The sequence below is a fragment of the Choloepus didactylus genome, chromosome 4 (genome assembly GCF_015220235.1).
Source record: "Choloepus didactylus isolate mChoDid1 chromosome 4, mChoDid1.pri, whole genome shotgun sequence".
NCBI lineage: Eukaryota > Metazoa > Chordata > Mammalia > Pilosa > Megalonychidae > Choloepus > Choloepus didactylus.
Genome location: NC_051310.1, coordinates 77,011,526 through 77,038,676, shown reverse-complemented (window position 1 = coordinate 77,038,676; position 27,151 = coordinate 77,011,526). Strand labels below are relative to the sequence as shown.

Below are 27,151 nucleotides of genomic sequence, written 5' to 3'. Positions count from 1 at the left end.
ATATATTTCACATTCTTTTTGACTTTTTCTTCACAACTATTTAATTATATGTTACTTTCCTCTCACCCTCTTCAGTTGCTTCATATTCTTCGTAAACCGTGGACTTCAAATAATGACACTGGTCAATTGAATGGAACCACGGTTTCATTTTCATGAGATGTGGCAATTCTACAGCTTAACTAGATGTGTGACCCTTTTCCTCACAGATGTGGTGCAAAATAAGCCTGCAGAGTTACTGAGATGTTAGAACCTGCAATAGAATCCTCTCTGGCAGCTGGAGTTGAGCAAAAGCAGTTTAAACTAAGGCCTGATACTTTGGAAGCAGTGGCTCTGCACTTCTCCCGTTTTCACCTCTGTTTTAGTTTGCTAATGCTGCGGAATGCAAAATACCAGAGATGGATAGGCTTTTATAAAATGGGGGTTTATTTCACTACACAGTTACAGTCTTAAGGCCACAAAACGTCCAAGGTAACACATCAGTAATCGGGTACCTTCACTGGAGATGGCCAATGGCATCCGGAAAACCTCTGTTAGCTGGGAAGGCACATGGCTGGCGTCTGCTCCAAAGTTCTGGTTTCAAAATGGCTTTCTCCCAGGACCTTCCTCTCTAGCAAGCTTGCTCCTCTTCAAAACGTCACTCACAGCTGCACTCTCTTTCTTCTCCTTGAGCCAGCTCATTTATATGGCTCCACTGATCAAGGCCCACCCCGAATGGGTGGGGCCACGCCTCCACAGAAATATCCCATCAGTTATCCTCCACAGTTGGGTGGGGTGCATCTCCATGCAAACAACCTAATTCAAACGTTCCAACTTAATCCCCACTCTTATGTCTGCCCCACAAGATTGCATCAAAGAATATGGCTTTTTCTGGGGGACATAATACATTCAAACCGGCACAACCTCCAAGGCACACACACGACTCCCCTTCCCCGGCACTGAGGAGACGAGAACAGGTGTCCTTGGTGGGCATCTGGGCTCAGAAAAGCCTCCTCCAGGCCAGTCAGCGTGACACTCCGTTGTTTGAGCTGAAGCAGTGTTTCTGGTATCAAAGGGGCAGGGAAGTTGCTCCTTCCAGGGAGGTACAGGGAGGGAGTGGTCATTTTGGAACAACAATCAATCCAATATCCCACTCTGGTTGTATTTGTTTTCTATTGCTGCAAAGCAAATGGCTTCAAACAACACCCACTTATTTCACAGTTTTCTTGGTCAGGAGCCTGCACGTGGCTTAGCTGTTCTCTTGTGTGGGTCTCACAAGGTGGCAATCAAGATGTCGTTGGGGCTACATCATCTAAAGGTGCCACTGGGAGAGTAACAGTGCTCATATCCCATCATATCCGTGCTCCTGGGGAAGGTGTTATACTAGCCCATGGGTCACTGGGGATCATCTTATAATTTTGCCTACCACGCTGAGTTTGATGGTTTTACTGTTTGGTTTATATAGGAGAATTTGACCTATTCACAATGAAGTCGTTAATTACATTTGGAATTGTAAATTGTCTTCAATAAGCAAACCATCCCTGTTTTTTGGAAGTAAAACTATTTGTGGGTATTTGTGGAATAATAGCATTATAAAGATAGGAAAAGTTGAACAGTTTTTATTGTAGCCTAAGATGAAAGCATTAGTAATTTGTCTTTTATGTTTAGAAATGCCTACTATTTGGGGGTTCGTGGATTTCCAATATAATCCATGGTACAAAGGACTCTGTAACAGTTTTGATAAGCATTTTGCTAGTTTTGTAAACTGTTGCTTAGAAGGGATCAAGGAGTTCTGTCTGAGCTTTTAGATACCTTGAGCGAACTGGAGGTAGTTTTAGGGTTTAGTGGGCCCCCCAGGTGCTCTTGAATTCCTAAGCCCTTCATGAATGAGGAGGTGTTGGACCATATCTTGGAGAACAGGTAACATTTCAAGTGGTGGAACTGGAAAGCAGAAGGAGCCATGTAAATGGACTTTTTGGGGGGGTTGTTCATTCCCATCCACTGTGTAGACCTAGCCTGCATCAGGCTGGTGTTAGTATGTGAATCAACAAAGGACCCTTTTGAAGTCATGTCCCAGAGAGATGCAAGGGTCAGAGCCTAAGGGAAGAGAAAGGGGAGCTGGGACATGCTGGAAGGGAAGGCTGAAAGGTGAGGCATAAAGCACGTTGAGCATGGAGGGGACAAAGCCTGGAGGTCTGCAGCTAGTGGGTGACACATGCAATGGCTTTCTTCTCCCTGTCGAGGTCTCTCGAGGTGCCCTGAGTGGCTGGGACGGGAGTGGGGACGGGGGAATTATACAGGGAAGTGCTGGGGGGAAATCAGGGCCCTGATTCTGATGGGCCTGGATGTTAGGCCTGGGAGATGAGGGTCACCTGCAGAGGTGTCCAGGGTGGTGGGTGGGAGCCTGTGAGCATGTCCTCCAGGCAGAGGGGCTGCAGAGGAACAGACAGGCATACAACAGATAATGAGAAGAACTAATCCCGCTCCGTGACTGGTGAGCTGAACATCAGTGTGATGAGTTCAGAAAATGGTGTATTGGCAGAAATTTCACATTCCAGAATGAAGAAGGTTTGGAGGTGGAGAAATGAATTCAGGGTTTGAAATGCTGAGCCTGAGATGATGGTAAGGTTCCTAGCACCAGAACCTTAGAGAAATGGCAATTTAATCTGATTCTAAAATGAGTTGGGGAAATTGTGTCTCTCCTGGGCATGATGGATCTGGTGGCCAGGAGGCTGTCTGATAGTTCACGTGTTGGGTGTGGGAGGTAAGAGAGGTTTTAGAGCAATTGTGGAAGAATCTGTGAGACTTGGCCTCAGAGAGATGTGGGAAAACAGTATTCAAGGATTTCTCCATGGGTTGGAAGCAGGGAGGTTGGGGACAGGATTATAGACAAAGGATATCTAGGAGATGGGAAAACAGTTATAAAAAGTACCTTTTTTTAACATCGACAGTGTTTGGAGGATTTGTGTATGTAGAATACATACATGGTGTGCTTGGGAGCAGAGTCCTTGAGTTCTTATTTGATTCTTGCGCTTTTGGTGAATAAGGTTCAACAGACTCATGTAAACTCCTGCTCCAGCTGTTTTGGAAATCGCTGCTGGGTGTAGGAGGAGCTGCCTGGGTCCAAGACGTGCTCCTGCCCACCGAGGAAGTGGTTGTGGGCAGGTGAACTGGAGTCTGTTACTATCTTAGTGTCTTGTGGCTGCTGGAAGGTAGAATCACCCCCCTGGCTGGCTTAAAACAACAGGCACCTATTGTCTCTCAGTTCTTGGGGCCAGTAGTGTGAAATCAAAGCATCAGCAGGGCTGGGCTTTCTTTGAAGTCTGTAGGGGGTAGAATCTGTCCTTTGCCTGTCCCCTGGCTTCTGGCAGTGGCTGGCTGGAAGTCCATGGTGTTGTCTGCCCCAGTCGTCACCTGGCCGTTGCCCCTCTGTCTGTGTGTGTCTGAATTCTCTCTTCTTAAAAGAACACCCTTCTGATTGGATTAAGGTCCCTGCTATATACACCCTCATCTTAGCTTGCCTAATGCTGTCTGTGATGACCCTGTTGACAAGTAAGGTCACAGCCTGAGGCATTGAGGCTTAGCGCTTCAACATCTCTTTCTGGGGCACACACTTCAACTCATAACCGTCATCCAGGGAACCTGTGGGTTTATTCACTAGCATGCTCTCCTCCTGGCTATCAGGCCCCACACCAGGGTTGGAACCACAGGGGAAATCAGGCCCAGCCCTTCTTGCCTACCCAGCCTGTGGCCCTAGTGGAAAGTCTGGGCCATTTATCTTCACTTGAAAACACCAGGACCTTACCTATAGCGGCGCCTACTAAATTACAGCCCTGCTGAAGGGGGAGCCACAGCCGCTGCCTCTTCTGTGTATCTGATTAGGTGTTGGGCAACGGAGAGGGCAGTGTCTCCAGGTTTGGGCCTGGAGTGATCAGGAGGAAGGGGGTGCTATTTTGGAGATAGAGATTATAAGAGGAAGATCGGGTTTGTGAGGTAGGGACTGCAAAGTCATTTCTGGACCACTGTGTTGGAGAGTGACACCCGGGAGCTGGCCCTGGTGGGCAGTGGAGAGGGCTGGGCTGGACGTGTCCTGGGGGAACCATTGGTGTTTGGGGTTAGAGGGGCCCTAGTGGCAGCCAGCTCTTCAGCAGAGTCATGGAGTAGAAAGAGACAAAGGGCTGAGGGAGGAGACCCTGGGAAACCAGAAAGAGGAGTGGGAGAGGAAAGAGAACCCGAGGCAGGCGGGCATGGGGAGAAGCTGGAGAAGTGAAAAGGACACAAGTGAGGGAGGTGCCCCAGGAGCCTGGAGGAAGGGAAACTTCAAGCAGGGAGACGTGGTCAGCTGTGCCTGTGGACGAGGCCGTGAGGGAACTTGGTGCCTTTGTCAGCCCCTTGGGCCACGTCAGGAGGAAGAGTTCCTGGGAAGTGGTGAGGGGCAGAAGCAGACTGTCCGGGGTCGGGGAGGGATTGCGTCTCCACCCTGGACAGCAGAAGACGGAATGTAGAGCTGCAGGTTGGGGGTCAGCCAGCCAGTCTCTGCCTCAGGGGTCCCCGAGAAAGATAGACCAGGGGCTTGCGAAGGGCCGAAGTGTGGTATTTCTAAGACACGGGGACTTGAAGGTATTTATGTGAAAAGGACAGTGGGAAGGAACTGGGAGAGGGGGCAATGGCTGGGAAGAGGTTGGGGGGGATTCACGGCAAGGGCTGAGGGGCAGGGTCAGCCTGGGAGAGGAGTGGGCTGCCAAGAGCCTGTCCGTGGAAAGCTGGGGAGCCTTCTCAGGTGGCACTGCGGTGGCGAGGTGGGCAGCTGTGCCCAGAGTGATGGGGGAGGCCCTTCTGGGGGCTGGAAGAGTGAGATGGAAGGCCAGGCAAGGGTGGAGGGGCCTAGCCCAGGACAGAGCCTGCAGGGTCAGCTGGGCTCAGAGCCCAAGCAAAGAAGGCAGGTGCCAGGCAACATTTTGCCTTTCTCAAAAATGGCCTTTTAAATGCTCTCTGTGTGTTTTCAGTAGATAACCAGATAACTTACAGGGCCACATGGAAAAGGTGGCCTGATAGCAGAGCATTGGTCAGTCTGTTGGTAGTGCCTGGTGGCCTGAAAGGCCACGTGTGTCTTTCCACGGTGGAGCCAGGCCGCGAGTGACCGAATGGCAAACACAGCTCATTCTAACTGCTCATGTGTACGTACTGTGTTCTATAGGCCCTTCTTAGATTGAAGAGGTAAACATTGTGTTGATTGGTCCTTAAAAATTCCTGAAGCGTCTCACCGTCCTGATCCATTTGTCCTTCCAGGTGCTGTTATCGGGACTTATCGGCGTGGTCTCCTGGAAAAGACCCCTCTCCCTCGTGGTAAGTTGTGCTTTTCCTTAGTGGTACGTGAGAGGAGGCTCTGCCTGCAGAGGTGTGAGCACTGTAAAGGAAAGAGAATTCCTTTTGGCAGAATGTTGGATGCAGACCTTGATAAACATGTAACCATCGAGTGCTGATGGGCTCTAAGGCAATACCACACTGCATAGGCTGTGTTCCAGCGCTGAGAGTGCTCCTTGGGTATTTTCTTAAGATGCACACGTGGCATCTGTGTTTCTTTGTTTTGGTTTTGGTGTCCTCCTTTAAGGACATACCACAAGCAAAGACACCTCAAAAGTGTAGACACGAGCGTTTTCTCTAGACATTAAAGCACGGTCGTGCAGATACATAGGCATAAGTCTTATCACACAGATAAGAGGTATTTTATCAGGATTCAAGAAATGTTAGTTTTTTGTGTGTGTGCTTTAGTGATGGTAAAATTCTGTTCAGGTAAAATGAGGATATTTCCTTGAGTTGAAGAATGAAGAAAAAACTACTTTCTCACAATTCTGTGCTGCTGTTCTGAGGAGGAGCAGGCATGTGAAGAGAAATGATTGTTTTTCCATCAGGAAAGTATCCAGGCAGATTTGTGTCTATTGATTTTTATGCGTGTTCTTCTCAGTGTCTGCATTAATGTATTTATGTCTGTGCCAGGACTAGGGGAGGAGAGTTTCCGGGTTTCGATGGGTAATGAAAAAAACGGCAAGGCTTTTTTCTTTGTTTGTATTAATTATTTAAAATCTTTTCTTTTAGTGATTAGACTTGGAGATAATGACATGTTACTAAATATTAATGGAAAGAGAGAAAAAACTTTGTTGTAAACAACTCCTCCTTCATGAGTGTAGCCATAACATCCTGGAAAGGAATCAAGGGAGGAGAGGAGTAGGGTTCAATTTCACTGAGCCTCTTCTGCTGCTACATCTCAGCCCAGATCAGAAACTTACCTTTAAAAGAATTTTTTAATATAGAAATTTTCTAACCTGTCCAAAAGAAGAGAGACTAGTCTAGCGAAGCCCTGTGTATCCCTCACCCGGCTTTAACAAATATCATCAAATGGCCAATTTTGCTTCATCTGTAGTCCCCCCCTCCTCCCTATCCCACCCCAGCCCCTTATGGGATTATTTTAAAGCAAATGTAGTATATCAGGAAGCCAAGTTTTCTTGTTTTTGCAGAGTGACATGGCGGTGATTGTGCCGACTTTGGGGTGTGAGATCCTTTGTTTGTGCTTGCAGTGGCTTTGTGCTCCTTCCTTTGGGACATGGAAGCATCTTGCTCTGCTTCTCCTTGCCCACCCCCATGATGCAGTGGGATTACGTACTCTAGCACTGGTCCCCAGCCAGAGGGAAAGCCACCTCCCTCTAGATGGGTGTGGAACTAAAAGATAAGAGAGGAATGGCACCTGTTCTGGTTTGCTAATGCTGCTGGAATGCAAAACATTAGTAATGGATTGGCTTTTATAAAAGGGGGTTTATTTGGTTACACAGTTACAGTCCTAAGGCCACAGAGTGTCCAAGGTAACACATCAGCAATCAGGTACCTTCACTGGAGGATGGCCAATGGTGTCCGGAAAACCTCTTTTAGCTGGGAAGGCACGTGGCTGGCATCTGCTCCAAGTTCTGGTTTCAAAATGGCTTTCTCCCAGGACGTTCCTCTCTAGGCTTCAGCTTCTCTCCAAAATGTCACTCTCAGTTGCTCTTGGGGCGTTTGTCCTCTCTTAGCTTCTCCGAAGCAAAAGTCTGCTTTCAAAGGCCATCTCCAAAATGTCTCTATAAACTGCAGTTCCTCTCTTAGCTCCTGTGCATTCTTCAGAGTGTCCCTCTTGGCTGTAGCAAGCTCGCTTCTTCTGTCTGAGCTTATATAGTGCTCTAGTAAACTAACCAAGGCCCACGCTGAATGGGCAGGGCCACGCCTCTGTGGAAATTATCCAATGAAAGATCACAGCTAAGTGATAACATTTCCATGGAAACATCCAATCAAAAGTCCCCAACCCAATCACCACCAATACATTTCCTGCCCACACAAGACTGCATCAAAGATAATGGCGTTTTGGGGAGACATAATACATCCAAACCAGCACAATACCCGTCGTGCAGCCTGTCCTCAGCCTCAGCCCTGGTTTGGATGTTCTCATGGGTCTGGGCCTTTCACCTCCCAGGATAGGGATGGTGTACAGCTGATTAAGAGTTGGGGCTCCTTATGTGCATGGCTCAGGTGTGTCCTGGGGAAGCCAGAGGTGTTGCCTGGGGTCTCAGGTCCTAATCCTAAGAGAGGGGAAAATACCACCAGCTCAAGTAGCCAGAGCAGACCTGGTTCCAAGCACTCGCTTCTCAGCTCCTGCGTGTCAGTGGAAAACAGCTGTTCTCTGGCAAGGTGGTCAGGGTCCACCTCTCATTGGTTTATTTCCTCCTAAGCCCCAGGCAGAGGAGAAGGGATTTTTCTAACTTTTCTGACTACTTTGTGTTACATAGGAAGATCAGTGTATCAGTCAGGGTGACACTAGCTGCTGTAATAAACCCCAAAATTCAGCGGCTTAGCAATGCAAGTTTGCTTCTTGCTCATGTCCCAAGGCAGGCGTTCTAGTCAGTGGGCTGTATTCCTGCACACAGTGATTCAGGGACCTGGTTCCTTCCACCTTGTGGCCCTATGACAATTGCTTTCTTGATTTTCTTGGACCAGAAGTGACATTCATCACTTACAGGTCAAGCCACTGGGTAGAACTTGTCACGTGGCCTCATCTTGTTACCAAGGAGGCTGGGAAATGTTACCCCCATTGGACAGGCACTTCCTAGAGGCCTTGCCATGCTGTGGGGGAAAGGCGTGCATTTTGGTGGATAGTTTGCTGTGTCTAACCGAAGAACATTCTTCTGTCTGTGTTGACCAGGACAATGTAAACTTTCGATTCATTACAGAAACGTACTCACATCTGAACCATAAACATCCATTTGGCCTTGACTTCAATTTTATTTTGAAGGGAGGAAAAGAAGTCACAATATATGGGCGGACAATGTATAATACACAGAATTCTGTGAACATGACCGGAAATGTTCTATCCAGAATAATACCATTGAAGATATTATAAATAATGATAGCCACCATTCATGGAGTGTGACCTTGGCCCTTATTTTCCCAGTCCTGGCAAGAGTAGGCTTACTCATTTTACAAGAGAGGTTAATGCCTGCAGGATGTTGAATAGCAAGCTTGGCCTTGAACCCAAAGCACTCAGACGCCAAAGGCCTCCTTTCTCCATTCTACACATTCCATGTAAACGTTATCTTTCCTGCCTCATAATGCTTCTATTTTTATAAATCGCTTGACCTATACTCGTTGAAACTCTTCAAATTTCTCCCTAAACTAGTCCCTTTTCTTGTAGTTTCTGTCTCAGTTGGTGACACTTAGTGTCCAATCAACTTAGAAATTGGGGTGAAGGGTGTCAGTCTTATATCTTTCCTCTTCTTCCCTCTTCATATCCATTCACAAGTTCTCCTGTTTTTACTACCTTTTTATTTATCAAATTGACACTCTCTTCTCTGTTTCTTGAGACACCGGTTCTAAGGCCAACTCTTGCCCTCCCCAGCAGGATGCTGCGACAGCCTCCTAGTGGATATCTGGGCCATGAGTTTTCATCTTCTCAAATCCACTGTCCTCACACACATGCACACAGGGTAATTTATTTATTGCAAGTGTCAGTTGGACTGTTACACCCGTTCTTTAAGCCCTTTGGTGGTTCCCCAGGACCTAGAAAATGGAAATGAGGTGACTTACTAGGCTCTTTGTGCAGCCCTTGCCTCCCTTTCTGGCCTCATCTCTGTAGCCTAAACCACCAAATCCAGAATCTGTTTAGTGGGCCCGTGTCCTCTACCTAAACCACCGAATCCAGAATCCATTTAGCGGGACTGTGTCCTCCATCTAAAACAGCAAATCCAGAATCCATTTAGCAGGCCCATGTCCTCCACCTAAACCACTGAATCCAGAATCCAGCATCATCTTTGAGGCCTGGACGTTCTTCCAAAATTCTTTTTCTGCCATCACTCTGTCACCTCGTTGAGGTTCGTAGGTCTCTCCTTTCTGGAGGTCTTCTCTTTCACCCTAGCTAGGGTGGGTTCTCCTTTGAGCTTCTGTGCCAGATCTTCCATTATCTGTCCCACGTCCTTTAGAGGCTACCTTGATTCTACCTTTAATTGTGAGCAGGTGGTGAGCATTTACTCTGTGAACCTTACAAGGATGCTTTTATCTTATCCATGTGGCAGCCCTGCCAGGAAGACACTATATTTTATCTTCATTTTCCAGACAAGGAAATGAAGACTTTGAAGGGTTAAGCACTTTGCCCAGGGTCTCCCAGCTAAATAGCTTAAAGGCTTGATTTAAATACTTCCTTTATCCCCAGGTCCTGCTCTCATTCTCTACCCTAAGGATGTGTTTCTCTCTTCCTAGAGAAGTAAAACTGAAGAGGCCAGTCTGCTTTTCAGAATCATTCCCAGGGGGACACTCTGCTCTGCCCCTCCCCCAATGAGGATCCCATAGCGAGTTGCCCTTTCTGAAGGGAGATTGCCCCTTGGGGGGTTCAGGAAGAAGCAGGAGGCCCAGCAGGGGAGGGCTGGGTGAGAACAGGAATGAATGGACCCTCCTGAAGGCAGTAAGGGGAAGGGGGTGCCTTCAGTGTTGGTGTAGCCAGCACTCTGTTGGAAGGGGCTTTCCTCTCCAGCCTGCCGTAACCCCTGCTGCATCTTCTTCCTCTTCATCACTGAGCCTGTAAGACAGAGAGGGTGAGATGAAGGAGAAAGTGTAAAGGTCTCTCCCAGAGCTCTGTCCTCAAGGAGGAGGCTCTGTAGGAAAAAGGAGAAGAGAGAGGAACAGTGGGCTGAGTGATAAGGGCTCAGGGACAAAGGCCTCCCTCTCCTTGTTAGTAAATGGGATGCAAGAGGGAGAAGAAGAAGGAAAATACCCTGATTTTTTTTTTTTACTGTAATATTTTATAAAAATCATTCCAAATGCTGGCAGCTAGTGATGGCTATGTAAATAAAGAATATGCATTTTTGCATCAATCTGATGGCTTTTAAAATATGTACCAAGTGTCTCCTATGATTGAGATAATTGTCTTCCTTACATTAAACTATAAAAGGTTCTACATTATGCTGGGTGCCAATTAAGAATCAGATTATGTGGCTCTGATTAGATGAATTTTTGGAAGATTCAATGAAACATTTTGTGATTGCTTTTGTGTCAATAATGGAAACAGTCTCACACGTAATCACAGGTATAATTTAAAAAAAAAAAGGCTTGAGTGAGATAGTACTGGGCTGGACTGAGTGATATTATTTGTAACGACTAGTACTATTGAAATTAATAACCATGGGGTTGACAACATTTGTTTAGAATTTAGTTATAAATAAAAAACCACTGACAGTTTATTTAGTACAGATTCTTTTAAAGCAAATCAAAAAAAAAATGTTTAAACTACTGATCTGTGGGAATATGAGTGCTATGTAGATTCAGTGATATATTTAGTTTGCTTTGCAGTTTATGTTACAGTATTTAACGAGTCTGGCTTTGTGATTTACTCAGATAGGGGTTTACTTTTAATGCTAAATTTTATTAACCCAAATAAGGTTCAGTCAGAGAAGAACCTCCAAGAGCCAGCATCAAAGATTTCTGAGTCAGAATCGGACCTCTCTGATTACTGCTGTGGTTCCACTGTTGTGGCGTAACCACACTCACTTTGTTGTGGGCGGTTAGGTGCCACCACTCGGCCTTTGCCCACTTGGCATCCCATGACCCTCACTGCATTTAGGGATCTGTGTTGATGGTAGCCATTCCCACTTTAATAGTTTACCTGCAGAGAAGAGCAGCCACAATTTCTTCAAGGATGCTGGGGCTCCCCTCAAACGTATCTCACAGCTCTGTTGAAAGGTGGAGCCTCTGATCCTCCTGAGACGGATGAGCAGGTGGGACGTGACAAGTCCACTCTAAGTTACAGTCTCTCTGGGCCTTTGGACACCTTCCTCAGTGTATGCCAAGGGCAGTTACGGTGCTTTAGCTTTACTTAGCGTAGGCCAACTTTGGGGTTCTATTTTAGCCAACCAACCAAAGTAACTCTTAGAGTCCTTACTAGAATCTCCATTTAAACTACTGAGTCCAGAATCTCTGCTTAGTGGGCTCACATCTTCCACCTAAGCCAGTGAATCTAGATTTCTGCTTAGCTGGCCCACATCTTCCACCTGAACCACCAAATCTAGAATTTCTGCTTAGTGGGTCCATATGAATAAATTTGGACTGATTCAACTTTATATTCCTTTTACCTTCACCCTGCACCCTTAATAGGAAGCCCCAAGGTTGTCTGTGCTTACTGCATGGGGGAGATCCCAAACCACAACACGGGCTGTGGGAATCCGGGCAGAGCCCAGCACATTCCCCACGTTGGGGAGACAGAGCTGAGTGTCTGGGTTGTCCAAGGCAGCTAGAGTTCTTAGGACAAAGTTCCAGAGAGAGGAGAATCAGAGAGGGTGAGTTCTGGAGATCTTGTGAGGAGCTCCTATGAGTATCCAGCTGATACTGCTTAGTGCTTATGTGTGAGGAAACTACCCAAGGCCAGGAAAGAACCATCTGAGAGGATTAGAGGGATCAGTGCCAGTCACAAAAATAGGGTTTTCCCACTTTCCAGATTGGAAAATCTCATGATTCACTGGGGCATTGGGTAAATTAGTCAGAAGGGTTTTGCCTCGGTGGTGGGAAATAATCTCTAGAATAAGTGCTGTTCAGTCCTGCCTAAGAAATCTTAAAAGAAATCTTAAAAGATCAAGAGAATCAGACCGTTTCCAAGTAATTTAACTGCATCCCAGAACAAACCTCAAGAATGTTTATAGGAATACAGAAATATCCAGCACCCAATAAGATAACATTTATATCTGGCATCCAATCAAAGATCAGTAGGCATGCAATGAATCAGGTAAATACAACAGAGTATGGAGAAAAGTCAACCAGTTGACTGGTGCAAAACTGACACAGGTGTTAAAATTAGCAGACAAGGACATCAAAGCAGTTATTACAACTGTATCCCAGGTGTTCCAAAAGTTAAGTAGAGACATGAAGGTATGAAAAGACCCATTTGAACTTCTAGTGATGAAAACTATACTCTAAGAGAGAAAAATACACTGGATGGGATTAATGACAGATTAGGTAATAGAAAAGAAAAGATCAGTGAACTTGACAACCTCACAATAGAAATTACCCAAAATGCAACACAGAGGAAAAATAATTAAAAAGAAAGAAAGAAAGAGAAGAATATCAGTGAGCTGTGTGAGAGAAACTAAAGAAGCCTAATGGACATGTAATGTACATTCCCAAATGGAGGGCAGGTGAACAGAAAAATATTCACAGAAATAGCCAAAAATTTTCAAAATTTGATGAAATTTGTATATTCGCAGATCCAAGTACATGGATGCATGCAAAGTACAAGAAATATTTTGAAAAGCACACCATGCCATTTTATAATCCAATTGCTCAGAGCCAGTGATAAAGAGAAATTATTTAAAGAAATTAGGGGGACATTACTTACAGAGGAATGAAAAGAAGGGTCACAGCAGATTACATGTTAGTAATAATGGAAACAAGAAGATAGTGGTGCAACATCTTTAAGGTAATGTAAAAAAGAAAAAAATAATAAAAGGAAAAAACCCAAACCTGTCAACCTAGAATTCTCCAGTAAAGGTAAAGACAGAAATAAACCTAGAATTCTTCAGCAAAGCTAAAGACAGAAGTAAATATAAATGCTAGTACTCTTGTATTTTTGTTTTTTAACCCCATTTTACTCCCATAGCATCTAAAATGTGAATGCATAGAAAGTAATGATAAATCAGTGGTTTCCACAGCTTCTGCGGAAGGCAGTTTGGTGGTTCCTCATAAAGTTAAACATGGAACTACTATATGACCTGCTTTTTGGTATATACCAAGAAGAATTGAAGGCTAGGACTCAGATAGATTTTGTACTTCAATGTTCATAGCAGCAACATTATTCAGAGTAGCCAAAGGGTGGAGACAGCCCAAATGTCCATCAGCAGATGGTTGGATGGACAAGTTGTGGTATATACATAAAATGGAATATCATTCAGCCCTAGAGGGAATGAAGTTTCATCATGTTGCATGAAATAAGTCACAAAGGGACAGGTATCATATGATTCCACTTTAATGAAATTGCTGGAATATGCAACTTCATGGAGACAGAAAATAGAATTCAGGTTGCTGGGGTGGTGGAGGAGGGAACAGGGTGAGTTAATGCATAATGGGGGCAGGATTCTATTTCAGATGAAGGGAAGGTTCTGGTAATGGGTGGTGGTAAGGGTAGGACGACATTGTGTATGTGATTAATCTCACTCAGGTGTATGATTGGCAGTGGTTGGGTTGAAAAAGTTCATGTTGTATGTATGTTTCCACAATGAAAAAAAAAGAGGGTGAGATTAAAGGGACAGCAACAACTAAAGGCAGTACATGATCCTGGACTTGATCAGATCATGGAGGAGAAAATGCCCAAAAGAACGTTAGTGGGACATATGAAACAATTAGAGTATAGATTGTAAGCTTTATATCAATGTTAAATTTCTTGAACTGGATAACTGCATCTCAGATGGTTACGTAAGTGATAATCCTTGTTCTTAGGAAATATGCATGGACGTATTAAGTGATCAAGGAGCATGATGTATGTAACATACACGCAAATGTTTAGGAAATAGATAAAAGGTACATAGACAGCTGGATAGATTTAATGATACAGAAAATGTGATAAAACATTAAAAATGGGCAGATCTGAGTATCTGGGTGGTGAATATATTTGAGTTCTCTTGATGGGGTTTGTATTAATTTTACAACAGTCCTGTAAGTTTGAAATTATTTTCCCAAAAAAGTTTTAAAAATTTAAAAAAGGTAAAATAAAGATTTTTTTAGGCATACAAAAGTTGAAAAAATTAATTACCAACAGAGCAACACTACAAAAAATGTTAAAGGAAGATTTGACGTGGGAGGAAATATGATCCATATGGAAATAGGGACCTATGCCAAGAAATGAAGAGCATCAGACGTGGTAACTACATGAGTGTTAGAGATTGTATCCTGTCCCCCACAAAAGGCATGTTCAGGTCCCAACCCTTGGTCCTGTGGGTGTGAACCTGTGCTGGTTTGGATATATTATGTCCCCTAGAAAAGCCATATTCTTTAATCTTGTGGGGAAGACTGATTTGTCTGTTTATTAAGGTGGAACCTCTGACTGAATTATTTCCATGAAGGTGTGGACCCCACTCATTGAAGGTGGGTCTTGGTTATTTCACTGGACTATTAAAGAGAGAAACTATGAGTCGGCACAGACCCAGATGATTGCTGACACTTGGAGATGCAGACAGAAGGATGTTTGGAGATGCTAAGCTAAGTAATAAAGCCCTGAGTTTGCCCCAGAGAAGCTAAGAGAGGACCCCCAGATGCTTAGAAATGCTCTGGGAGAAAGTAGTAAGGATGCACAGGAGCTGAGAGAGGGGATCCCAGAGAAATTTTGGAGAAAGCCATTTTGAAACACAAGCTGGGAACAAAGGATCAGCAGATGCCAGCCACATCCCTTTTTAGCTGACAGAGGTGTTCTGGACACCATCGGCCTTTCTTCAGTGAGCGCATCCTCTTGCTGAAACCTTAGTTTGGAAACTTTTATGGCCATAGAACTGTACATTTGTAGCCAAATAAAACCCCTTTACAAAAGCCAATCCATATGTGGTATTTTACATAACAGCATAGCAGACCCGAGCAAAACCATTTGTAAATAGACCTTTGAAGATGGTATTAGCTGATGTGTGCCCAAACTAAATGAGGGTGGGCTTTAATCCATATGATTGAAGTCCTTATTAGCAGAGAAAATTGGACACATAAGAAGCCACGAGGAGCAGCCAGAAGCTAGAAGTCAACGGACCCTGGAAGAGAAAGGAGAAGACACCGCCATGTGATGGAAAAGCCAAGGACCAAGGGTCACCGGCAGCCAGCCCCAGAATGCCGCCGTCTTCAGGGAGAAGCATTGCCTTGTTGACGCTTCGATTTTGTGCTCCTCCTATCTTCAAAAGTATGAGTCAATAAATTCCCCCTTTTTAAGCCAACCCATTGTATGGTATTTGTTTTATCATCTGGGAAAGTAAAACCATGGGCAAATGTATAAAATTTCTTAATATTTAAATCTCTTTTCAAAGATAATTGACTGTTTAGACAAAAACATATTAGCAATGTATTGCGGGATTTATAATACATTTATAAGTAAACTGTATAAAATATTAGCATGAAGATGAGCTAGACGGAAGTATACTAATGTAAGGTTCTTAAACTATATGTAAAGAAGTATAATATCATTTGAAGGGAGACTGTGAAAAGTACTATAAATCCCAATGCAACCATTAAAATAATGAAACAAAACATTGTGCCTAATAAACCAGCAAAGGAAATTAAGCGGAATAATGAAAGTACCAAATTAATCTAAGGCAATAAATAAAGGGAAAATGTTACAAAGAATTGATGGGGCAGAAAGAAAAATAGCAAGATTTTATTACTCATTTGTGTTTCTTCTGTATTGCTTGTTCATATCTGTTATCTGCTTTTCTATAAGATTGTGTTTCATTGTTTTGTGGATTTCTTAATATATTGGTTATTTAGTGTTTTGAGTGGCAAATATTTTATCCCATCTGTTTGTCTTTTAATTTTTAATGAAGTCCTTTTTTCATACAGAAGTATGTGGTGGTGTTTTTTCCTGTGATTAGTTTCCTTTACTGACCCCCATCTCCCTGAAGGGCAGGTGCAGACAGCTAGGTGATGGAAGAGATGTTCACTTGAAGATCTTGCCCTGATTGAAGTCTTTGCCCCCATGCTGGAAGACCCCCTCCCAGGAAAAGTACTCTTGAAACAGTTTTGGGTCCAGTCTCTGCTGTGTGTATGACTCAGTCCACCGGCCAGTCTGGATGCAACGGAAGGGCAAGCTCCTGGCCTCTGTAGACCCACACTCCAGAAATGGGGCTGCCATTTTTGGTTCCACATAGGATGACACTGGCCAAGGCATTCTTTGTCAGCTTGTCCAGTGGCTGGAACACTCCACGGATGAGGTTGCAGCTCAGGAAGGTTTGGGTGAACTCTTTAGGGAAGTGGTACTCAGAATATCACAGGAACCATGAATCCTTATCAAAGTGCCCCCCCAAAATATGGCAGCAACACAGAAAATGTGTCCTCATTGGTTTTTCCTAAGGCAAAATTTCCTCTCTGTCTGTGAGACTTACTAAGTTATCAATAGGGTGATATCTTCTCTGAAGAAAGGCTGATGGCATTTCAGGTTCCTCTGACCCATGGGAAGGCACATGGCTGGAGCCTGCTGGTCCTTCTCTCCCAGGTTACGCTTCTGGTTTCCTTTGCTTTCTCCAAAATGTCTCTGGGCTTCCGTCTTAGCTTCTCTCTCAGCTCCTGTGTGTCCCTTGCTCGTTTCTCTCTAAGCATCTGGGGTCCTCTCTTAGCTTCTCCAGGGAAAACCCTGAATTTTTTCTTTTAGCTTCTCTCCTGGTTCTGCTTTCAGTGGCTGTCTCCAAAATGTCTTTGGGGTTTCTCTCTAAGCATCTCTCTTAGCTTCTTTTTTAGCTTTTCTCAGGGGCAAATGCTTAATTACATATCTTCTTTGCAAAGCTCACCCCTGGGTTGCTGCCTCCGGACTACTTCCCACAGCTCCTCATTGCTCACACTGTAGGTGTTTTAGTTTCCTGGGCATGCTTAAAACCATGTGTACTGGTTTGAATTTATTATGTAATGCAGGAAAACCATGTCCTTTTAATCCAATCTTATGGGGGCAGACCTATTGTGTAGCTGATTTTGATGAAATTTTGTAGTGTTTTAAACTTGGTATTGTATTTGTATTGTTACTGAAATAATTTAAGCTTTTGTACTGCTGTGATGAAATGAATGTATTTTGCATATGGAAAGAACATGTCTTTTTGGGGCCAAGAAGTGGAATGTGCTGGTTTGAATCTATTACGTACCCAAGGAAAGCCATGTTCTTTTAAATGAATCTTGTGGGGGCAGACCTGTTGTGGGTGGGGCCTTTTGATTAGATTATTTCCATGGAGAGGTGACCCTGCCCATTCAAGGTGGGTCTTAATTAGTTTACTGGAGTCCTTAATAGAGCTGACATAATCCCGGGATCTCAGAGAAGCTGAGAGAGATGGTTTGGAATGAAACTAAAATATGTAATCTAGTGTTTCCCCCAGGAAAAAGCTAATAAAGAAGCTAAGAGAGATGTTTAGGGAGAAATTCCTAGAGACATTTTGGACACAGCCATTGAAACCAGAACCAGGAGAGAAGCTAAAAGATAAAATTCAGAGTTTGCCCTGGAGAAGCTAAGAGAGGACCCCAGATGCTTAGAGAGAAGTGCCCTGAGGGAAACAAGCAAGGATTCACAGGATCTGAGAGAAAGGAGCTGAGACAGAAGCCCAGAGACATTTTGGAGAAAGCAATGGAAACCAGAAGCTAACCCTGGCAGAGGCCCAGTGGACTCTGGCCATGTGCCTTCCCATGTGACAGAGGTACCCCAGATGACATTGGCTTTTCTTCAGAGAAGGTATCATCCTATTGATTGGGACATTTTCATGGCCTTAAAACTGTAAATTTGTGAACTATTAACCTCCAATCCGTTTCTGGTGTTTTGCATGCCAGCAGCTTTAGTAAACTGGAATAGCATGAAATGTGTTATTGTACTTTTCAATTCCAGGAGTTCTATTTGGCTCTTTTTTGCTGATTTCTACATTTTTATTGATATTCTCTCTTTTATGAGACATCCTTCTCATATTTTCCTTTAGCTATTTTCACATGATTACCTTCAGTTTGCTTTTTCCCTGTATCTTAGTTTGTTTTTTCCCCCGTTTAAGGGCCTACTTTCTTGTTTCTTTGCATGTCTTATAATTTTTTGTTGAAAATGGACAATTTAAATAATATAATATGGCACCTCTGGAAATCAGAGCCTCCTCTCTCCAGAATTTGTTGTTTTTGATGCTTGTTGTAGCTGTTTGTTCATATAGTGATTTTTCTGAACTAATTGGGTAAATCTGTGTTCTTTGACATGTGTGGCTGCTGAAGTCTCTACTCATTTGGCTGACTGGTCAACTAATGATTGGATGGAGACTTCCTTAAATAACTGAGCCAATACATCTCCTAGTCTTTGTCAAGGGATGCTGTGTGCTTGTTGGAGCACATTTACCACATTCTGCCAGACAGTTGCCGTCTCTGCCATAACTTTCCCCTCGTGCTTGTGTCAAGCCTGATGATCAGCCAGAGATGAGGGGTCTTAGGGCCTTCTCAGGTCTTCTCTGAGCATGCACACAACCCTAAGCATGCGGGAGGCTTTCTAGGTTCCCAGGAATATGTAGGAGCCTTTCAAAGGCCCCACAGATATCTTCTTCTGCAGCTTTTTTTAAAAAGCTTTTTGGATAGTTTATTGTTTGTCCCAACTATTACTCAATACCTCAGGAACTGCAGAGTGAAAACACTTGTCTATAAATGTATTCAACTGACACCCTCTATTGAAAATACTTTTCACAAGGGTTGAGCTCCAAGTCAGGTAAAATGCGGACAGATGTGTAAGTGGAGTCTTTCAGAGACTCACAGACAGGTCAGATTATGACAGTTCTTTGGGAATAAAGCTTTGAAAGAGCTCCAGCTTTGTTCTGTTCCCCCAGTTGGCTTCCAGGCTACACTGGGAATGGGGGTTGTTATTTCTCAAGGTGAGTCTGGAGGTGGGGAAAGGTGGATGGGACTAGGGCAAGTTAAATTGCCACAAAGTTTGCTGTTCTTAGATTTAGCTGTTTTTCTTGAATAAATCCTCCCCAGGTTGCTGCAAACCTTTGGTTAATTTCCAGGTTTCTGAACAATTCGATGCTGAGAATTTTTGCCAGTTTTTTGCTTCTTTTGTGGGTTAGCAAGTGTTTGGCGGTCTTTACTTTGCCATCTTCACTGATGTCGCCCCATAAAATCTCTTTTAATGGTTCTTTAGCTAGCAAGATTTTAAAAAATGAAATCTACCATATTAATCACTTGGCAATATATCTGGAAATAGCATGTGAGCTTAATTAATGAAGCTTCAAATCTTTGCTCTCCTAAAATAGGAGTCACCCTTATTGAAGGATTTCATTTCAGGAGAGTGGAATATAGTTCTTAATCAGCTTGGAGTGTTTTACTGTAGTAGCTTTTGCTAAATAATTTTCCACTTTTCAGGCACAATGTTACCGGGGTTAAAAAGAGTCCAGTTCTAGATATATGCAGTGTGGATGAATCTAAAAATATCAGGCTAAGTAAAAGAAGCCAGACACAAAAGATGACTATTGTATGATTCCAATTTATATGAAATTCTAGTGACAGAGACCAGATCAGTGGTTCTCTGGGGCTGGAGTGGTGGAGATCGACTGCAAATGGGCATGAGTGGACTCTTTGGGATGAGGGAATGTTCTATATTTTGACTGAGGTGCTGTTTACATGACTGTATGCATTTGTCAGGATTCATTGAACCATGCATCTCTAAATGGCTGAATTTTCTTTTTTTTTTTTTTATTTTTTTTTATTTTTCTTTTTTTTTATCATCATTTTATTGAGATATATTCACATACCACGCAGTCATACAAAACAAATTGTACTTTCGATTGTTTACAGTACCATTACATAGTTGTACATTCATCACCTAAATCAATCCCTGACACCTTCATTAACACACACACAAAAATAACAAGAATAATAATTAGAGTGAAAAAGAGCAATTGAAGTAAAAAAGAACACTGGGTACCTTTGTCTGTATGTTTCCTTCCCCTACTTTTCTACACATCCATCCATAAACTAGACAAAGTGGAGTTTGGTCCTTATGGCATTCCCAATCCCACTGTCACCCCTCATAAGCTACATTTTTATACAACTGTCTTCGAGATTCATGGGTTCTGGGTTGTAGTTTAATAGTTTCAGGTATCCACCACCAGCTACCCCAATTCTTTAGAACCTAAAAAAGGTTGTCTAAAGTGTGCGTAAGACTGCCCACCAGAGTGATCTCTCGGCTCGTTTTGGAATCTCTCTGCCACTGAAGCTTATTTCATTTCCTTTCACATCCCCCTTTTGGTCAAGAAGATGTTCTCCATCCCACGATGCCGGGTCTACATTCCTCCCTGGGAGTCATATTCCACGTTGCCAGGGAGATTCACTTCCCTGGGTGTCTGATCCCACGTAGGGGGGAGGGCAGTGATTTCACCTTTCAAGTTGGCTTAGCCACAGAGAGAGGGCCACATCTGAGCAACAAAGAGGCATTCAGGAGGAGACTCTTAGGCACAAATACAGGGAGGCCTAGCCTCTCCTTTGCAGCAACTGTCTTCCCAAGGGTAAAACTTATGGTAGAGGGCTCAACCCATCAAACCACCAGTCCCCTATGTCTGTGGTCATGTTAGCAACCATGGAGGTGGGGTAGGCGAATACCCCTGCATTCTCCACAGGCTCCTCAAGGGGGCACTACCATCTTTTTTTTTTTTTTCCTTGTTTGTCTTTTTTCTTTTTTTTTTTTTTTTTTAACTTTCCCTTCTTTTTTAAATCAACTGTATGAAAAAAAAAGTTAAAAAGAAAACAAACATACAATAAAAGAACATTTCAAAGAGACCATAACAAGGGAGTAAGAAAAAGACAACTAACCTAAGATAACTGCTTAACTTCCAACATGTTCCTACTTTACCCCAAGAAAGTTACATAATATAGCAACATTTCAGTGAACTTGTTCCTACTACATCCATCAGAAATTAACAGACCATAGTCATTTCTGGGCATCCCCAGAACGTTAAATAGCTTATCTGTTCTTCTTGGATTATTGTTCCCCCTTCCTTAATTGCTCTCTACTGCTAGTTCCCCTACATTCTACATTATAAACCATTTGTTTTACATTTTTCAAAGTTCACATTAGTGGTAGCATATAATATTTCTCTTTTTGTGCCTGGCTTATTTTGCTCAGCATTATGTCTTCAAGGTTCATCCATGTTGTCATATGTTTCACCAGATCGTTCCTTCTTACTGCCGCGTAGTATTCCATCGTGTGTATATACCACATTTTATTTATCCACTCATCTGTTGAAGGACATTTGGGTTGTTTCCATCTCTTGGCAATTGTGAATAATGCTGCTATGAACACTGGCGTGCAGATATCTGTTCGTGTCACTGCTTTCCGATCTTCTGGGTATATACCGAGAAGTGCAATCGCTGGATTGAATGGTAGCTCTATATCTAGTTTTCTAAGGAACTGCCAGACTGACTTCCAGAGTGGCTGAACCATTATACAGTCCCACCAACAATGAATAAGAGTTCCAATTTCTCCACATCCCCTCCAGCATTTGTAGTTTCCTGTTTGTTTCATGGCAGCCATTCTAACCGGTGTTAGATGGTATCTCATTGTGGTCTTAATTTGCATCTCTCTAATAGCTAGTGAAGCTGAACATTTTTTCATGTGTTTCTTGGCCATTTGTATTTCCTCTTCAGAGAACTGTCTTTTCATATCTTTTGCCCATTTTATAATTGGGCTGTCTGTACTATTGTCATTGAGTTGTAGGATTTCTTTGTATATGCAAGATATCAGTCTTTTGTCAGATACATGGTTTCCAAAAATTTTTTCCCATTGAGTTGGCTGCCTCTTTACCTTTTTGAGAAATTCCTTTGAGGTGCAGAAACTTCTAAGCTTGAGGAGTTCCCATTTATCTATTTTCTCTTTTGTTGCTTGTGCTTTGGGTGTAAAGTCTAGGAAGTGGCCTCCTAATACAAGGTCTTGAAGATGTTTTCCTACATTATCTTCTAGGAGTTTTATGGTACTTTCTTTTATATTGAGATCTTTGGTCCATTTTGAGTTAATTTTTGTGTAGGGGGTGAGGTAGGGGTCCTCTTTCATTCTTTTAGATATGGATATCCAACTCTCCCAGCCCCATTTGTTGAAAAGACCATTATGGCTCAGTTCGGTGACTTTGGGGGCCTTATCAAAGATCAGTCGGCCATAGATCTGAGGGTCTATCTCTGAATTCTCAATTCGATTCCATTGATCTATATGTCTATCTTTGTGCCAGTACCATGCTGTTTTGGCAACTGTGGCTTTATAATAAGCTTCAAAGTCAGGGAGTGTAAGTCCTCCCACTTCGTTTTTCTTTTTTAGAGTGTCTTTAGCAATTCGAGGCATCTTCCCTTTCCAAATAAATTTGATCACTAGCTTTTCCAAGTCTGCAAAGTAGGTTGTTGGAATTTTGATTGGGATTGCATTGAATCTGTAGATGAGTTTGGGTAGAATTGACATCTTAATGACATTTAGCCTTCCTATCCATGAACATGGAATATTTTTCCATCTTTTAAGGTCCCCTTCTATTTCTTTTAGTAGAGTTATGTAGTTTTCTTTGTATAGGTCTTTTACATCTTTGGTTAAGTTTATTCCTAGGTACTTGATTTTTTTAGTTGCTATTGAAAATGGTATCTTTTTCTTGAGTGTCTCTTCAGTTTGTTCATTTCTAGTATATAGAAACATTACTGACTCATGTGCATTAATCTTGTATCCCGCTACTTTGCTAAATTTGTTTATTAGCTCTAGTAGGTGTATCGTTGATTTCTCAGGGTTTTCTAGATATAAGATCATATCATCTGCAAACAATGACAGTTTTACTTCTTCTTTTCCAATTTGGATGCCTTTTATTTCTTTGTCTTGCCGGATTGCCCTGGCTAGCACTTCCAGCACAATGTTGAATAACAGTGGTGACAGCGGGCATCCTTGTCTTGTTCCTGATCTTAGAGGGAAGGCTTTCAGTCTCTCACCATTGAGTACTATGCTGGCTGTGGGTTTTTCATATATGCTCTTTATCATGTTGAGGAAGTTTCCTTCAATTCCTACCTTTTGAAGTGTTTTTATCAAAAAGGGATGTTGGATTTTGTCAAATGCTTTTTCAGCATCTATTGAGATGATCAATTGGTTTTTCCCTTTTGACTTGTTAATGTGTTGTAATACACTGATTGATTTTCTTATGTTGAACCATCCTTGCATGCCTGGAATGAACCCCACTTGGTCATGGTGTATGATTTTTTTAATGTGTCTTTGGATTCGATTTGCAAGTATTTTGTTGAGGATTTTTGCATCTATATTCATTAGGGAGATTGGCCGGTAGTTTTCCTTTTTTGTAGCATCTTTGCCTGGTTTTGGTATTAGATTGATGTTAGCTTCATAAAATGAGTTAGGTAGTGTTCCATTTTCTTCAATGTTTTGAAAGAGTTTGAGTAAGATTGGTGTCAGTTCTTTCTGGAAAGTTTGGTAGAATTCCCCTGTGAAGCCATCTGGCCCTGGGCATTTATTTGTGGGAAGATTTTTGATGACTGATTGGATCTCTTTGCTTGTGATGGGTTGGTTGAGGTCTTCTATTTCTTCTCTGGTCAGTCTAGGTTGTTGATATGTTTCCAGGAAATTGTCCATTTCTTCTACATTATCCAGTTTGTTGCCATACAGTTGTTCATAATATCCTCTTATAATTTTTTTAATTTCTTCAGGATCTGCAGTTATGTCACCTTTTTCATTCATTATTTTGTTTATATGGGTCTTCTCTCTTTTTGATTTTGTCAGTCTAGCTAGGGGCTTGTCAATCTTGTTGATCTTCTCAAAGAACCAACTTTTGGTGATATTTATCCTCTCTATTGTTTTTTTGTTCTCTATGTCATTTATTTCTGCTTTAATCCTTGTTATTTCTTTTCTTCTACTTGGTTTAGGATTGGTTTGCTGTTCATTTTCTAGCTTCTTCAGTTGATCCATTAGTTCTTTGATTTTGGCTCTTTCTTCCTTTTTAATATATGCATTTAGTGCTATAAATTTCCCCCTTAGCACTGCTTTTGCTGCATCCCATAGGTTTTGGTATGTTGTGTTCTCATTTTCATTCGTCTCTATATATTTAGCAATTTCTCTTGCTATTTCTTCTTTAACCCACTGATTGTTTAGGAGTGTGTTGTTTAACCTCCAGGTATTTGTGAATTTTCTAAGTCTCTGATGGTTATTGACTTCTAATTGTATTCCATTGTGGTCAGAGAATGTGCTTTGAATAATTTCAATGTTTTTAAATTTATTGAGGCTTGTTTTATGTCCCAGCATATGATCTATTCTGGAGAAAGTTCCGTGAGCACTAGAAAAGTATGTGTATCCTGGTGATTTGGGATGTAATGTTCTGTATATGTCTGTTAAATCTAATTCATTTATCAGATTGTTTAGGTTTTCAATTTCCTTATTGGTCTTCTGTCTGGTTGATCTATCTATAGGAGAGAGTGATGTGTTGAAGTCTCCCACAATTATTGTGGAAACATCAATTGCTTCCTTTAGTTTTGCCAGTGTTTCTCTCATGTATTTTGTGGCACCTTGATTGGGTGCATAGACATTTACGATTGTTATTTCTTCTTGCTGAATTGCCCCTTTTATTAGTATGTAGTGGCCTTCTTTGTCTCTGAAAACATCCGTGCATTTGAAGTCTATTTTATCTGAGATTAATATTGCTACACCTGCTTTCTTTTGGCTGTAGCTTGCATGAAATATTTTTTTCCATCCTTTCACTTTCAGTTTCTTTGTGTCCCTGTGTCTAAGATGAGTCTCTTGTATGCAACATATTGATGGTTCATTTTTTTTGATCCATTCTGCGAATCTATATCTTTTAATTGGGGAGTTTAATCCATTTACATTCAACGTTAAAACCGTGAAGGCATTTCTTGAATCGGCCATCTTATCCTTTGGATTATGTTTGCCATATTTTTCCCTCTCTCTATTAATATCCTTTATTGTACCCATACCGAATCTCTTTAGTACTGAACCTTTCTCCAAGTCTCTCTGTCCTGTCTTTTTTTCTCTGTCTGTAGGGCTCCGTTTAGTATCTCCAGTAGGGCAGGTCTCTTGTTAGCAAATTCTCTCAGCATTTCTTTGTCTGTGAAAAATTTAAGCTCTCCCTCAAATTTGAAGGAGAGCTTTGCTGGATAAAGTATTCTTGGCTGGAAAGTCCTCTCACTCAGAATTTTAAATATATCGTGCCACTGCCTTCTTGCCTCCATGGTGGCTGCTGAGTAGTCACTACTTAGTCTTATGCTGTTTCCTTTGTATGTGGTGAATTGCTTTTCTCTTGCTGCTTTCAGAACTTGCTCCTTCTCTTCTATGTTTGACAGTGTGATCAGTATATGTCTCGGAGTGGGTTTTTTTGGATTTATTCTATTTGGAGTTCGCTGAGCATTTATGATTTGTGTATTTATGTTGTTTAGAAGATTTGGGAAGTTTTCCCCAACAATTTCTTTGAATACTCTTCCTAGACCTTTACCCTTTTCTTCCCCTTCTGGGACACCAATGAGTCTTATATTCGGACGTTTCATATTATCTATCATATCCCTGAGGTCCATTTCGAGTTTTTCAATTTTTTTCCCCATTCTTTCTTTTATGCTTTCATTTTCCATTCTGTCATCTTCCAGGTCACTGATTCGTTGTTCAACTTCCTCTAGTCTTGTACTATGAGTGTCCAGAATCTTTTTAATTTGGTCAACAGTTTCTTTAATTTCCATAAGATCATCCATTTTTTTATTTAGTCTTGCAATGTCTTCTTTATGCTCTTCTAGAGTCTTCTTGATTTCCTTCATATCCCGTACTATGGTCTCATTGTTCATCTTTAGTTCTTTGAGTAGCTGCTCTAGGTGCTGTGTCTCTTCTGGTCTTTTGGTTTGGGTGCTTGGGCTTGGGTTATCCATATCGTCTGGTTTTTTCATATGCTTTATAATTTTCTGTTGTTTTTGGCCTCGTGGCATTTGCTGAACTTGATAGGGTTCTTTTAGGGATTGTAGACCTATTGAAGTCCTTATCTCTAATTTATCAGATCTACAGCTTCGTGGAGTACACTTTCTCTAACTAACCAGCAGGTGGCGTCCACGAGCCACCTGTTCTCCACAAGCCAGATCTCCCCTGCTTAGCCTTTTTGGTGAGTGGGGGAGTGAGTCTTGTGGGGCCCAATTGGTGTACCAAGCTTGCGTGTGTAGTTGGTGTTGCCTGCCCTGTATGTGGGGCGTGTTTCTGGGCAGTCGGGGAGGGGGGGTGGCCCTAACAATCAAATCTCCCTGATGGTCCTAGCGTTTTAAAGCTGCTGCAATAGTCTAATCCTTCAGTTCAGTCCTGCCACAGTTTGTCTCTGCCACTGACCCACAAGTCTTTGGTATTGGCGTATGGCTCCTGAGACTTGCAAGTGGGCCCCTCTTCCAGGCTGTGCACCCCGGGTCCTCTGTTGAGGGATGACTGTGCTATGTCACAGGTGAGTGCCGTCCCCCCAGGGCGGTTCTGGGCTGCTGGGCTGTGTAGGGAGGCTCCCAGTCTGCTCAAATGATGGCTGAATGGGGCTTTGTTAATTCACACTGCTCCACCTTCCCAGCTCTGGGACATTCAGCTGAGGTTGCAGGGAAGGCTAATGTCCACGCCCAGTTTTGTGGTGTGTGCCTGTTATTTGAAGCACTTCCGTCACACTGGGTTGTCTGGGGCAGCTCTGGGCTATGGGGCTGGCGATGGGCAGGAGTGTTTCCTGTCCACCAGGATGGTGGCTGTGAGCGGACACCCCCCTTTTCTTGGGAAGTTTTGTTGTTTAGTGAATTTTCTCAGCCACTGGATTATTGCCTTTTGTCTCAGAGCTCTCTTAGTTCTGCTCCTGACTTGACATGCCCAAATTGCAATTCTTTGAAGCTTTCTGTATTGAGCTTCTTCGAGTAATTGTTTTAGAAAAAGCAAAAAGGATTTAAAAAAAAAAAAAAAAAAAAA

General features: G+C 42.6%; 1 protein-coding gene across 4 annotated transcripts in view; it reads left to right on the top strand.

The window, feature by feature from the left end:
* Positions 1 to 27,151, top strand: part of FAM189A1 (family with sequence similarity 189 member A1) — a 496,302-nt gene that overhangs the window by 195,401 nt on the left and 273,750 nt on the right. For all 4 annotated transcript variants that reach the window (XM_037832874.1, XM_037832875.1, XM_037832873.1 and 1 more), the window contains exon 2: positions 5,266 to 5,322. In XM_037832874.1, coding sequence (XP_037688802.1) covers positions 5,266 to 5,322 — 57 coding nt within the window. The remainder of the gene's footprint in view (positions 1 to 5,265; positions 5,323 to 27,151) is intronic.